This window comes from Limulus polyphemus, unplaced genomic scaffold (genome assembly GCF_000517525.1).
Source record: "Limulus polyphemus unplaced genomic scaffold, Limulus_polyphemus-2.1.2 Scaffold6483, whole genome shotgun sequence".
NCBI lineage: Eukaryota > Metazoa > Arthropoda > Merostomata > Xiphosura > Limulidae > Limulus > Limulus polyphemus.
Window position 1 is genome coordinate 4,742 of NW_013672093.1, and position 16,113 is coordinate 20,854.

Consider the following 16,113-nt stretch of genomic DNA (forward strand, 5'->3'; position numbering starts at 1 on the left):
TACCAATGTGTTATGAAAAGTATAATGAATTATAATCATGCTTCGTCAGCTCAGAAAAAAAAACAAAAAACGTTAACACCATAATAACTGCTATATATTTACCCTGAGCCTTTTGAAGTCATTCTTTGGATCCCTTTCGATTTATCACAGTGTCCTGTAATTGCTGTTTGTCAAATTCTTCATTAGTTTTCCTTTTTTTAACTTTTGGTTTAAATGTCACTCTTGATAACATTATAATAAAAAATAATTTCTTCCGTGATTCTGTCCAGAAGTAAACAAATAAATTTTTCCTTTGGAATTTTTCCCATTTTCCTTGTTTTTAACAACTTTCTGACTTAATATTCACATTTTCCTGATTTTCTGTCGCCTGATTTTAAGTTCGTCAACCATTGTTGAAAGATATCTAAAATTCTTTTAGTTTGTGTTTTAATTCTTGAATATTTGTCGTTTTTTAACAAGCTGCTTCACTTATTACTGACGGTTTTCAGCTGAATCCTTTTCAAATTAATTGGTGACTTACAAACTTGTCCATATATAAAATCATATCAAATTATTTAAAAAAATACAAGTGATTAAGGTGCAACAGGAATACTATTTGCAAATATAAAAACAAACAAATCTTACAAATATATTATTGTAATTCCGTTAGGACAGGATACTTAAAAATATATAGACACAGATCCAAAGTTGTGTCGTGCTTTAGTGACGTTAAGCCTAAACAGAAACAAAATCTGAACAGTAATTCATTCACTGAATATCTAGTTATTTATCTCTCATAAATGAAGGCCTATCTTGTGAAAAACCACACAGGTTATTAGTTATATATGTGTGTGTTTGTTTTGACATTTACTATTTCACAAGTTTTTCTATAAGCACTCATAAAAAATACAGTCTATTACAAAGGTTAATTGCAAAAATATATTGCTGCTGTTCGGAATAATATGAAGATCTCTAATATGTATAGGGTATTTTAATAATAAATTAGGCGCAATGATATAATATGAAGATCAGCTTTTCTAAGGAATCACTGGTTCTCCAAATTTACAATACTACACAAATGTAGTATTTTATTCTACATATACCTTATTCAGACGCTAAACCAATTCAAAGTTAATATAGAATAATTCACGAATATTTAAAGTTTCAATAATGTCTTTTTGCTGTTGGTCTAGCAGGCAATCATTTTTGGAATAAATAAACAATTAAATATACTTCAAAGCGTTTAAGAGCATGTGCGAAGGTGACGTCACATTTGATGTAGTCGCCATCTTCGAATGTACAAAATTTCTAATCCTGTTTAGGTGAAGAAGGGTGTTTCTTGTGAATGTTTCTCGCGGCTGAACAATAAATTATGGTGTGTTAAAGGGCAAAATTAAGTGAATTAGTAATTAAATATGACAATTTTACCCAAAAAGAAGTCTGGACAGTCGAAAAATGAAGGGGAAGTCTCTGATCCTGCAACTCATTCATATCATGGCGAACGCCATGGGCATCAGAGTCATTCTCAGGAAAACAGAGAACGATTTGCATTTTCTGGGAGAAATTCACCTCCAAGGTGGCCGCCACCACCAACAAGGGATGATAAAAGACCAGCTCATCCTTCTAGTTCAAATTTTGATGAATATGATAGTGTAGATGGTGGACCTAGTCATTCCAAGCGTCGTCATAGAGCTTCACCCCATCGAACCACTCGGAAATCACATTCTCATGTTCATGGCCATTCACATACGGGGCATTCTGGACATAATCTCCATAGGACAAACGTATCTCAAGCTTTTTCTAACCCTGGAACATCACAGACTGGTCATAATACTTCTCAAGAAAGACAAAATAATCAAGTACCGCTGTTGGAGGTGTCAGAAGAAAATGATCATTCTGGTTATAATAGTGGAGATGAATACGATAGACCAGTTGAGATGTGGACAGAGGAAGAACTTGAAGAGGTATAGATTCTATACCCATAAATTTATGAAGGCTCACTTGTGAAATATTGTTGCTTAGAAACCAACCACAAGCTGTTATTATAATAAACCTTCAACTTAATTATTGAGAACAGATCAGAAAGAAAACTATGTAGGCTTAGCGTAGATTGAAACTTAGGAGTAAAACTATGGCAAACGTGAAATATTTAATGGTGTAACCATTAAAGTTATTTTTGACCAAATTCTGATAACAGCATAAAGTGTGGGCAGCTTAGGAGATTTATTTTATACCTTAATCAATATACTAAGTGAATGGAGCAGAACAATGTATATAAATTTAAAAGAATGCTCACTTCATATCTAGAGAACCACTCATTCCCTAGAAAAGCAAATTTTATTACCTATAGTTATAACAGTAACAACAGCAAAACGTTTTTGCAACTAGCCTTTGTAATACACTGTTGTCGTTTCATAAAGCTACTGGCAGTTTTTTCAAATTAAAATGAATTTTCCAAAGGTATCAATATTAGTTTTGTATAACTATATAAAAACACTGTGACAAACGTTAATTGTTTTGAACTGAATGTTAGTAATAAGGAGATGTATGATATAAGGATTATTAGTTAAACTGAGAGTGGCTGGTAAGCCTTGGATTATTATGTTTAAAATTAAAATACTGAAAAAAATTTCTGATGTAGCAGCATGATATTATAATGTTTAAAAGTTTTTTGTTGAGGTACAAAGAACTCATGATTATTTTATGTAATTATAAAATGTATATAACATCCTTGGGATATGTTTTGCAATTAATTTTTAAAAATTTAAAGAGTTGAAAATTTCTGGTAAGTTTATAATTAGACAACACTATCTTATATGCATTTTGTATAATGACTTGATTAAGCTTAAGCCAGTGAAATGTGATGATAATATTACTTGATCAAAGAATTAGTACTCTTCATAAACATTTTCACAAAATTTACAAGGATAAATAAATTTAGTGTTTTAGTTATTTTTAAGGCTTCAGTTTTATGGTTTAAAAAAGTGGCTGTTGTTATATTGGGTTTTTTAATATGAAGCTAATATTTTACATATCGGCTGCAGTATCTTTTTCTTCCTATCAAATGTGGGAACGTTTCTTAAATATCCAGTTTAGGTAATTGAATTTATAGTACATGATTTAAACCACTTGCCAAACTGTGTTCGGACTTGAACATTTTCTGCAACATTAATAAATAAAAATTGAAAAATGGATTTTTATTAAATCTTTTTAGTGAAATTATGAATATTGTCCATGAATTTAAAATATACAATGCTGGTATGTATTGAATTTTATTGAAACTGCATTAGAAGTGTAGAGAAAGTATCAAGAAATTTCTAAGTTCAAACAAGGACTGAAAGAAAATAAATTTGACAACATTAATAAATAAAAACAATTCAAAATGGATCTTTATTAAATCTTTTTAGTGAAATGATGAATATTGTCCATGAATTTAAAATATACAATGCAGGTATATATTGAATTTTATTGAAACTGCATTAGAAATGTAGAGAAAGTATAAAGAAATTTTTAAGCTAAAACAAGAAATAAAATTTGGCTAAAATATCTGGGCAAATTTAAATAGATATTAATTTTGATATTCTGATATGAACTACAAGTATCCATTTTCACAGGAAGTAAGAGAATATTCTTTTCTTAACTAAGTAACTTAATATCAAGTTTTACTCTGCTGTGATGCATGTATATTATGGGTAATGTTTTCAGGAATATTTGGTTTATTTAAAAAGAGTCTGAAAAAACAGCGAATAGTTTAGTATGTGACCATTTTTGTTTGAAAGTTAAATCCAACTTGATAATCATGGTTGTCTGATTCAACAATTTCAAGCCAGCTTAACACTAGCAGTTTGAATTATATGAATGGTGAATTAACTGATAATTTTTAATTTTCATTACTTTTTAACAGTGCATGTTTTTATCAGCATTTTAAAGTTTACATAAATTGTTTAGCTTACATGTAGATTACTGCTGAAAATCATTGGGAAAAAATTACATTTATGTGTGTTATCTTTCTAAATGTTTAATATAAAAGTTTGTAAAAACTTATTTCTTTTATTCTTTTAAACATACAAATTTAAGAAATTTGTATTGTTTTTCAGGCGTATTTTGTTTTTATAATTTCATTAAATCCTTGTTTCTCAACATCATTGCAAGTTAACTGAATGTTTGATTAGTATATCAAACATATTTAAGATGGATATTCTCAGATGTAGCCAAGTTGATCATTTGTTAGATAATCAATGGTCTGAAACAATTCTTAGAATTTATTATGTCGAGAATGAAATTAGGACAAGCTTATCAATTGAAAATCATGCTATACAAAATAAAAGCCAATGATTTGAATAACACAATGGACAAAGTTTAAGCCATGAATTTTTAGCTTGTTTCTTTGGACAGTAAAATATATAGAAATAAAAAATAATTCCAAATAAATGCAGCTAAGTTGCAATGTTTTTATTTAAATTTAATGATGGTCAATCAGTTCCGAAGAACCATTAATCTTAATGTTTCACCCAACATTACTTCCAGTAGATCTACAGTATATAAAACATCATATATGTGTGTTTCCTTTTTAAAAAGAGTAACTAAACAAATATAAAAATGCTTAGAAAATTAGTTGCTTATACTGTATACATGCAAGATGCAAAATTATTAATTCATACCTGATACTGATACAAGACTGAATGTGGTCAAAAATGTTGAGAGAATAAAGATCCTCTCATAGCATTCTTGGTCTCCTTGTTAGCTTAATATCCATTTTTAAGCTACTTGAAACTAAAAAACAAAACAATATATGCTTAAAAGTATTTTTAGATTGAATGTGATGAACACATTATTGCAAATCTCTGAAATTGCTATAGGTATAACAGAAAATTTGTCCTGTACCAAATATATAAATAAATGTAAGATTTTTTTGTATATACTTCCCTGTCATAACTTAGGTTCCATATTTTGTCCAGTATAATTAATCTTGCTGAAAGTGTTAACAGATGTTTATGTAGTTAACTAGAAATTCTAGACTTTGCTGTAAGGAGAATTGAAGAAATGTTGGCCTAACAGTTGTTGGGTGCACGTATCACCAGTAAGCACTAAATATGTTTCTAATCAACAAATTCTCCAAGTAGTATTTTTTGTTTTTGAATATGAAATTAACGTTTGACATTTTTGGCACCAGGGTGTAATACTGTGGACAAAGGCATAGCATTTGCTTACTTATTACAGTCAGGCAGGTGTCATAAAAAAGGCATTCCTTTTTTTTTCTATTTGTAAAAGTAAATAGGTTGAGTCTGAAGGCATAATGTTTTCACTTAGCCCTTTAAATAAAATCAGATATTGTATTGTAAAACTCAGAAATATTATTGTCATTGTATTTGATGACATGAGAGAAAAAGTAAAAGAATCTCTCATTGTGATACCAAAAATTTTAGTATATACAACCAGAGAGGCTCAGAAAGCTTCCATATTAGTTCCATTTTCAGGACTGAGACAGCAAACTTTTTATGAATTTCTGAGAGTGTGCTTTGATATAGCCGTTTGTGATGCCAGTTGTATTGCAACTTTGTAAACTAAGAAATAATTATTAAAGTCAGGAACACTGAACTCTGTAAACACAACTCCCTAGGACAGTATGAATTTGTTTCCCCTGTGGCTGAGCGATAAGTCTGAGGGATTATAATGCTATAAGTCAGATTTCAATATTCATCATGAACACAGAGCAGATAACCAATTGTGTAGCTTTGTGCGTAATAACAATCAGATTCTTTACAAAAAAAATATTGAGTCAGCTAATTCAAGAAATATGTTTGTCTGATCCTTCTTTAATATATATGTATATATATACACATATATGTGTGTGTATAGAAATGTATTACAGAAAGTTAAATATGGATATAAATTGTGCATTTCAAAGCATATTTTTTGTACACTTTAAAGAAAAGTTTATTCAGTGTTCTTACAAGACTGAGATTGCAGGTCCATATTAATTCTTGAAACTGGTGATTGACTATCTCTGCAAAATTTTCAAGTAAATATTTACATGTACATGTTATTCAGCTAATTATTTTCTTTTTATAAAACAACCTTTTTTTTTACCAAACTGTGCTTCTTTATACTGTCTTCCAAAATATGATTAAATGGCTTTGTTGTGATAAATTTTTTTATCAAAATTGATTATTTATTTGATTGTAATGCCACAGAAGTATCTAGCTTCTGGAAAAATCTAGAAGTTCTTTGTAGTTTCCCGTATTTTCGTCTAATTTTATATACAAAATGTCTTTAAAATAGAGCAATTATTATAATATTGGATTAGTAAAAGTGGTTTGAATTTGTGAAAGCCACACATTTTATGAGAGTGTCATAACAGATCTTCATATTATAGTTAATTTTCTACTTATTTTATATTCAATTGTGAAAACTGTCTCAAATGGGTGGCTTCGATAAATGCTGATACCTAAGAACCTCAAAAAAAAAGTGGTATTTCTCAATACGGAGTTTCTAAAAAAAAGATTATGAAGTTCAAGTAATTGTTGTTCTTTAAAATATCTTAAAATAGCATGTATAAAGGAAGCAATCGTATATTGAAAGCTACGTGTATATTGCTTGGTTAAAACCTTGACGAAACATGCTAGACTTTTTTATTTTATGCCTTAACAAATACATTTCTCTCTCTCTCTCTCTCTCTGTACATCCTGCACATCTGAATTTCCTAAGTGCTTGTGTACTCTATTAATAAGTATTTTCTTTGATAGAGAGAGAAAATTTTTGAAAAGAAAATGAGAAAGAAGGGATATATCATAAAGAAAATGGGAGAAGATGGGGCATGTATGTTTCGTGCAGTAGGTGGGTTGAATTTTTATATTTTACCACATTTTTCACCCAACAGCTCTCCATCTGTGGTAAATATAATAACAGATCATTGATGTTTCTAATGTAAACGTACTTTATTGGACTTGTAATAGTAAGTTACAGTAGGTTTCAATTACTTGGAAAAACATCAGTGCACACAGGCAAATAATAGTAGTATGTGCAATATTTTTAAATGTATATAGAATATTATCATGTGCTAGCTAAAAGTCTTGAAGATTAAGAAATTAATCTGCTTTATGTTTGTTTTTTTTCCTTTCTCTTTTTTTTTTAGCTGACCAAGTATATGGTGACCAAGAAATGCATTCAGTGGTCAGGAAACAGTGTATGGACTACATGGTAAGTTTGAACGTTAATGTAAAGGAATTAGTTAAAGCAATTCCCATTTTCCTTTGGAAAGCCTCCCAGTGGCACAGCGGTATGTCTGTGGACTTACAACGCTAGAAACCGGGTTTCAATACCCATGGTGGGCAGAGCATAGATAGCCCATTATGTAGATTTCTGCTTAACTTCAAAACAACAACATCAACCCTTTGAAAATATAGTATTAGACTACTTATGTGAGAGGAATCCAAACTGAAGAAGATGTGTGTTGTAGACAGTGCCAGGCCAAATGTTTTATACAAGGATACCCTTACTGTCAGTCTCCTAGTACTTTTAAATGTACAACTATTGGCATCTATAACTTGTGCTATTGTGTAATGCAAGTTTGATTCCATTATTCATTCTTAAAAAAGTTTGGCCACTTAATTTGGGCTAGATAACTGTCATCTATAATGTTAAATTATCCCTTCTGAATGTTGTATGGAGTTAAGTTCTAGGCTTTGGGCAAGCTATTTAAATATTTTAATGCTCTGAAACCAGACATAACTCTTTGAACATGTTCATTTCGTATTTCTTGATACCATGAGCATTGTTGATGTGTAATCACATTACGGATAGACTTCATGCCCATATTTGGTCATTACTTTGAATCTTGGTGAACCAAGAATTTTTAATCAGTTTTCCAGTTTCTAATATTGTTAAGTATTTCTGAAGATCTTGTACAATTTGTATAACCCATCCCATCTAAGTTCCCACATCCATGGAGATTGCACTGCCTCTACCTCAGAGATGGTTCCCCTCTGTACGTGGCCACATGAAATTAGTAATATCACTGGAAGTTAATTGTAAGAAGATGATTTTCAACCCTTTACTTTCAGCTATCATAATCGTGGCCTATAAATTTAAATATAATTAAATGACTAGAAACACAGTAGAACAGATTGAGTAGTTAGGAAGCACAATAGAACACATATAATGGCTAGGAATCACAATAGAACATAATGAATGGCTAGGAAGAACAACAGAACATTGAATGGTTAGGAAGCAAAAATAGAATATATTGAATTGTTAGGAAGCACAATAGAATATATTGAATGGTTAGGAAGCACAGTAGAATATTCAATACGTTCTATTGTGCTTCCTAACCATTCAATACGTTCTATTGTGCTTCCTAACCATTCAATATATTCTATTGTGCTTCCTAACCATTCAATACATTCTATTGTGCTTCCTAACCATTCAATATATTCTATTGTGCTTCCTAACCATTCAATATATTCTACTGTGCTTCCTAACCATTCAATATATTCTATTGTGCTTCCTAACCATTCAATATATTCTACTGTGCTTCCTAACCATTCAATATATTCTATTGTGCTTCCTAACCATTCAATATATTCTATTGTGCTTCCTAACCATTCAATCTGTTCTACTGTGCTTCCTAACCATTCAATATATTCTATTGTGCTTCCTAACCATTCAATATATTCTACTGTGCTTCCTAACCATTCAATATAGTTAGGAAGCACAATAGAACGTATTGAATGGTTAGGAAGCACAATAGAATGTATTGAATGGTTAGGAAGCACAATAGAACGTATTGAATGGTTAGGAAGCACAATAGAACGTATTGAATGGTTAGGAAGCACAATAGAATATATTGAATGATTAGGAAGCACAGTAGAACATATTAAACGTTTAGGAAGTACAATAGAACAGATTGAATGTTTAGGAAGCACAGTAGAATATATTGAATGGTTAGGAAGCACAATAGAATATATTGAATGGTTAGGAAGCACAGTAGAACATATTAAATGTTTAGGAAGTACAATAGAACAGATTGAATGTATAGGAAGCACAATAGAACAGACTGAATGTTTAGGAAGTACAATAGAACAGACTGAATGTTTAGGAAGTACAATAGAACAGATTAAGTAGTGTGACTGATGTATAATTTCCCTTTTATAAAACTAGTACAATCCACAATATTTTTATGATACTCACTCTTCAGTAATAATCTTCCAAGTTGGTACGTTCACTTGCAGAGCCAAGTTGTATCTTTATGGAGTAATCGTATACTTTTAGCAAGGGTGTTTGTGTATATAAATAAATGTATGTACATATCAGAGAAAGAGACATAGCACGGGAAAAAGTTTTCATGTGTTAAAGCATTTTTTGTGTTCCAATAAATCTTGTTGATTTGAAATTTGTAACTTTTGCTGTTAAAATTTTGGGATTTAGAAAAAAACAACTAAGGGAATTGTTTGTTTGGGGATAGTGTACCTCAAGTTCTCTGTGGGTGGGTGGTTATTGTACATCAAGTCAGTTCCCAGCATTGTATTCTTTCTTTTGATGACAAGGAACCCACTTTTTAGAAAACATAAGTTTGGAGACAGCTTGAATTGGTAATGAAGAAAACTGTATTAAAAATATACAATGTTTTGATGACATTATGTCTTCATCAGGACATATTAATGTCGAAACATTATACATTTATGATAAAGTTTCTGATAGGGTACTCTCCCTCTACCCTACTTGCCCCCTATATGCAAACTTTTTCAGAAACGCATGCCACAATCCTTCATCCTCCCTCTGTTGGAATCCACAGTTCCAACATGTCTCTCATGCAAATTATCATGCATCACCCCTCCACCAACGGGAGACCACTACTATCACATGACGAATGTTACTCCCTCTATGCACCACTACTGAACTATCACTTCTCATTTGGCAGCTGTCAAGTTCAGACATTCTTTTTTACATTGTTCAGTTACCTTCAAGAGGTTTATTTTTCATTGTTATATTTTCTTAATTTTATTTACTACACTTCACAGTTCTTGAGTTAATATTTTAATATAGCATCAGTTCCCTGTTTTTCCTGCTTGTGAATTCTGAAGTTACAATCACCACTTTGGGTACTTTGCCAGCATCTGATGCTGTATTTTCAGGCGCAGGCAACCCGTCGGGGGAAATATCGTTGCTTATTTGCCAGGAGATTGGGCAGTATATGAGCCAACCTTTCTTGCCTACTTCTGCCCCACTTCTTCCTAAGCCTTTCAAGCTGGGCCAGACTGAAGATGATTTTGATTGTTTGTTCCCCTGGAGTTTGCCCCGTCTTCCCGTTCACTACCTGATGATTCAACTTATACGTCATCAGTCTTTTCAAGCTTTATCTCTCAAGTATGTGGTGTTTTGTCTTACACCTGTTTCCTATGGCCCTAGACCTTCCATCTTACATGAAACAACTTCCCACCCCTATTTACTATTTCCCCCACTCCTCGATATTAGGGTTCATGCGGACTAATTTGCCTCTCAACTGGGGGAGAGTGTTAGTATGCCTCATCCCCCATGGACTTTGGGTCAGTCCAGCCTTGCTTACCATCAGGCAGACTTTCCTCTTCTCGACCAACAGTTGCTGGGGTCGGTTCTCCCTGTTTGGGGGTCAAACTTAGATTACCCTGTCCAACTTATCCATGCCTAATTTTCTCACCCTCACGACCATGTTAAGGTACCTTTCTTCCCTTCACCTTCTGTCAGAGGCTCTTCACAGGAACCCTGAAGGGTTTTCTGCTTAAAGCCTCTCCATCCTTACTTCTATGTTGGCTCATTTGTCATATTCAGCTCTTGCACTTCAAACGTGGTTTGTTTGTTATTGGGACCTCTTGGGCCGTGTGTGGTTTTGGCCTGGACCCATCTCTTGGCTCCTTACCTGAGAGACCTCCTCGTGGTGCTGTTTTTGCAGTGTTATGTGTTTGACTAAGTTTCTGAGTCTTTGGAGTTGTGGGTGGCCTTGGCTCATCAACATTCTACCCTTGCTAATTTGGTAGCTCATTTGTCCCAGTCGGAGCCGAGCAAGGCACCATTTCCTCTTCCCTGATCTTCCCTTTCCCAGCCTCTTCCTGTCCCACCCTTCTGCAGTGCCACAGTTCGATGATGCACAATCTACCACGAGCAGTACTGGTGACTATGTGATCGGTTCGGGCCCAGTGGGGGCTCACCTCTTGAATTTAGTTCATCTGTGGGGACCTTTTCTCACAAATGTCTCGGTTCACAGGGTGCTCATGGAGGGATATGTTATCCCCTTACTCTCCCTTCCTCCATTATCCAGTGTTCCCTTCTCCTCGGGATCCCTCGACACACCAGTTTCTGTCAGAGATGGTTCAGGACCTCATCAACTACAGGTTATTAAACCAACTCCAACAGGTTCATGAGGGTTTTACTCCTGACGTTCCCAAGAAGACCAGGGACTGGCATACTGTCATCGATTTATCCTGTCTCAATCAGTATGTTCACACTCCTCGCTTTACCATAAAGACATACCTCTCTCTTCTGGAGGCATTTTCTACAGGTCTTTGAATGACCAAGTTGGACATTTCCAATGCTTACTTACACATTCCTGTGGGGGAGCATTCCCATCCATATCTTTGGTTTGTCCATCGGGGAGTTGTGTACTAGTTTCATGCCTTACCTTTCAGCTTAGCCTTGGCACTATATGTGTTTTGTCATGTGGTCTGCTCATTTGCTCGACACATTCATGCCATGGGATTGCACTTCTATGTTTATATGGACAACTGGCTTCTTCTTGTTCATTTCGATTGGGAATCGGCCTGTCATGTTCGTCAGCTCTCAGCTGAAGCTGAGCAGGTGGGCTGGTGGCTTTTTGAGAGGGATTCTTAGGTCTCCTTGAATTCAGGGTTTTGGGCAGCGTTATCCCATACATTCCATTTTTCTTACTTCTGCAGGGTCTTTGCTTTCCCTGTCCTTTCCATGTTGAGCTGTTCCATCCATCTCCATCGGCCACCAAGGCATTCGTCACTCCAGGATTGGGACATTAACATGGTTCTTCATGCCCTCACTTTACCTCCAATCGAACCTCTGTCTATGTGTTCTCTGTTTCACCTCTCTTTGAAGGTATATTCCACCTCCATCTGGCCTGTGGGCATCGTAGATCAGATATTTTCAACCTCAATGTTACCAGGCCCTTGTGTCACTCCTCCTACCTTATCTTTTATCTTGATTGTGCTTTTCTTTGTAAGACCTCTGTGACATGAGGAAGGTCATTTCCCCAATCTGCCTATCCTCTATATCTCATCTCTACTCTTGTCCTGATCCGGATAGACTTCTCTGTCCTGTATATGCCTACTGTTGTTCATGGGAAAAGGAAGGTTGCTAAAGGATAAAAAAGCAGGAACAAGGACCTTGGAAGGAAGTCGGGCAAGCAATATATCTTTCCTCAGTTACTTTGACCAGTTGGGTTTGTTTGATCCAGTTGGCCTATTCCTCCTTGTCTTCTTCCTAGTGTGATCTTTTCATGTTTTCTCACATTCTCTGACCTGTCCACACCCTCTGTTGTTATATTGCTTGCACAACTTCCTTCCAGGGTCCTTGTTCCCACCTTTTTATCCTTTGGCAACTTTCCTCTTCCTGTGATTCTGTCCCCAGTTACTCTGACCAGTTGGGTTTGTTTGATCCAGTTGGCCTATTCCTCCTTGTCTTCTTCCAGTGTGATCTCTTTCATGTTTTCTCACATCAAATCTACCTTACCTTCTCCCTTACCTCTTGTGTTCATCGGCCATTGGAGGAGAATCTATGATCGGGCGTGTGGATGACTCTGCACACGTTTATCTCCCACTACCTACACCACATCACTGTTTCTGCTTCCTCAGGGTATCGCTGCTATCTGTGGCTATTCTACAGACTTTGGAGTGGCTGTAACATGAGGTAAGTCCTTCCTAATGCTTTCTTTTCTTTCAGGGGCACCTGCTTCAGCTTGACTTTGGATCCTGATCTGTGGTGAATGATGCCTGACCAGGTATTCTGTCTATACTCAGAATGGGTTCCACTTAGATGGCTATAACCATTCACAGACATCCTGCTATCAAATCTGCATTGTAAGCTTTGTTGATTCTTACACATTTTCCATGGCTATGTACACTCATCCTTGAGATGGGGTGTTTCACAAGATCACCAGAGTGTAAATTCCTCGTGATAATTGTGTCATAATATGCCTGTCCTGGACCATACCACCCATGGATAGCATGGGATTACTGCCCATCCCTGCTATGCCTAGATTGAATAAATTGATGTGGTCTGCTCTTCAAAATATGGTTTCTTGATCATCCGTTGCCGTTCCTCCTGACTCTCCACTGCACTCCCCCCCCTTTCTTCCAGTGGAGCACAGGACTCCTTATCACTTACCAGTTCCAATCTGCTGGGATGGTTGACCACGGAGGCAACTTGATGGATGGGTTCCACAAAGATGGCTATATCCATTCAGTTCAGAGTAGGGTCGTGATGTTTTGCCAGTATAGAGGGAGTTACGAGATCCTCCAGATGAATAACTATTTCCAGGTGTTGAGATGCCCAAGTGCTGTTCACCTCTCTGATTGGGTGCTCTCCTCCTACCCTCACAGCGAGTGAGGTTTTGGAGATCAAGTGAACTAATCACATAAGTCCTCACACAGGTTTTGAATTGTCTGTCTTCCCCTCTCGACTTGTCTTCTGTGTTGTGGGTCACAGAAGGTCTATGTGGCCTGTGTCCTCTTCTGTCCTGGGTCTTCCCTCGTTTGGTGACGAGGTTGTTACTGGCCTGGGGTAATTTTTGGGCTGGTTTCATGGTCGCGGGGATAGAGTGCATGTGATGAACTACCCTCGGATTCTGTATGATGCATTCCCAGATCCCTTTCATTAGGCTACCCTGTGAGTTCCTAGAGTAAAATGTTAGGTTCACTCTTGACTCTGGGACTTGAGGTGAAGACGGTATGATCCTCATCCTACCCTTATGAGGATGTTGGTACCCAGCGAGTGAGGTTTTGGATATAGTTGACTTACCGAGTACAGTCCATTGCCCCCCCCCCCCTAGCCACTCTACACCATGGGACACATCCTCACTTGCCCACTTCCATCGTAGAAATGGGTGATTCTGATTTCTGTTTAAGATCACATTGCTAAACTATCCTCTCTCAAGCGGATGTGCTTCCTTTAATGTTCCACCATGTCTGGTCCTCCTGTTCATGGCAAAGAGATACTTGGCTCAGATGTGGTGTGGTACCCTCCTCAGATCATCTGAACTGTTCCTATCATTTTGGTGGTGTCCTCCAGATGCTTCTGGGGAATACGCCTGTGCTTCTCTCCTGCCGATCTCTCCTCCGTCTCAGTGTGGGATTCAAGCTAATCTTGTGAGCGGAGGGAGAGTACCGTAAGGAAGTTATAATTTTCGTAAATGAAAATGTATTTCCAATAGGTACTTCCCCTTCTCACACTTCCCACCCGTCCTCCCCACAATCTTCCGGTACTTGCCTTTTCTGCCAAACTTTGAAGTGATAGTTCGGTAGTGGTGTGTAGAGGGAGTAACATGTGTCACGTGATAGTAGTGCTCTCCTATTGGTGGAGAGGTGATGCATGATGATTTGCATGAGAGACATGTTGAAACTGTGGATTTCAAAAGAGGGAGGATGAAGGCTTGTGCCATGCATTTCTGAGAAAGTTTGCTTATAGAGGGCAGCACAAAACAAGAAAAAGCTAATCTTGTCAGAAGAGGAAGCACCTATCGGAAATACATTTTCATTCAGGTAAATTATTACTTTCTTCATTACCCATTCAAGCCATCTCCAAACTTTTATTGTATTCTTTCATCCTGTAGCAATTAAACAGGTTATATCAAAGATGAAGAGTACTACAAGAACAAAACCTTTAATTAAAATAAATTGTAAATAAAAATATTATTTTATAACAATCATCTTCTATATTTAATGGTTTTGAGTCTTAAAAAATGTTTAGTATAATGTACTGAATACCATAGGCTAAGCCTCACTACCTTTCACTTTGAAAGCAACGGTTTTAGTGCATGACTAACACCCAGTCTTCTGGTAACTGAATGATTTCATGTGATATAATAAAAAAAATACTAATTTGTAATGCATGATGGTAATTTTCAGATTTATTTATCTTGTTCAAGTTCCATTTCTGATAGAAGCATCAACAATATGTTTTGTTACAAGTATTTTGAAACATAAAAAACTTTTTGAATTTGATTATGTGGTCCAAAAATAACTCACTTAATAAAATTAAATGTATCCTAACTCTCTCACTACGTGTAGGTCAAAGTACACATCATGAACTTTTGCAGTTATGTTCAACAAAATTTAATTAAAATACTTGATTATCAATGTACGTGAGTAAACTTGTCATTAAAATATAGTTTTTATATATATATATATTTTGATGTATTGTTGATGTATTCTTTAACGTTATTTGCATAAAAGCAATATGTAATTTATCACATCTTTTAACACATAGGCTCAAGCATGGAAAATTTGTTTAACACAGTTTGAATAACATCAATAATTAGCTAATTCCCAAGAAATGAGAGATTATTTTTTTCGTAAGAAATAACCTGACTTCAACTCCGTGGTGTGTATAGATCAACATGATACCCGAAACATTGGAATAATTGTACCAGTAGTTCATCAATAATGTTTCATCATCTTTCTTCACTGAACCTATTAGGGCATCAAGAAATTAATGTCGCGTATAGGAACTCTTTCATTACCCCCCCCCCTCCCCCAAATGTGCATCACGTATAATAGTCAAGTGAACCACCTAAACGTCACGTTAGTGTAGCCTATATAATGTGTAAAGTTTAATATACTCTAATCCCTTATAGTGATGGCACACGAGACACACATTCGGCATGTAATGCTGTTTGAATACAAGAAGGGAAACAACGCCTCTGTAACCACAAAGAATATCAAAGAAATTTATGGAAATGTTTTGAACGTTGGTAAGTGTCAATGATGACTTAGCAAATTTTGTTCAGGTGACTTTAGCCTTAAAATCTGTGATGGTAGGGGCCGACATGTTGGAGTTGATATTCATGCTCTGAAGACGCTTGTTGAGTCTAACCCAAGGAAACACACTTGTGAAATGGCCCTGAAATTGCATGTCTCT

At 35.4% G+C, this 16,113-nt stretch overlaps 1 protein-coding gene across 1 annotated transcript in view; it reads left to right on the top strand.

The window, feature by feature from the left end:
* The first annotated feature begins 1,240 nt into the window (after positions 1 to 1,240).
* The window catches only part of LOC106473758 (OTU domain-containing protein 5-B-like), a 38,738-nt gene continuing 23,865 nt past the window's right edge, over positions 1,241 to 16,113 (top strand). Inside the window, exons 1-3 of the mRNA XM_013934438.2 lie at positions 1,241 to 1,943; positions 6,726 to 6,816; positions 7,115 to 7,179. Of these exons, the coding sequence (XP_013789892.1) occupies positions 1,395 to 1,943; positions 6,726 to 6,816; positions 7,115 to 7,179 (705 nt within the window). The 5' untranslated portion in view covers positions 1,241 to 1,394. The remainder of the gene's footprint in view (positions 1,944 to 6,725; positions 6,817 to 7,114; positions 7,180 to 16,113) is intronic.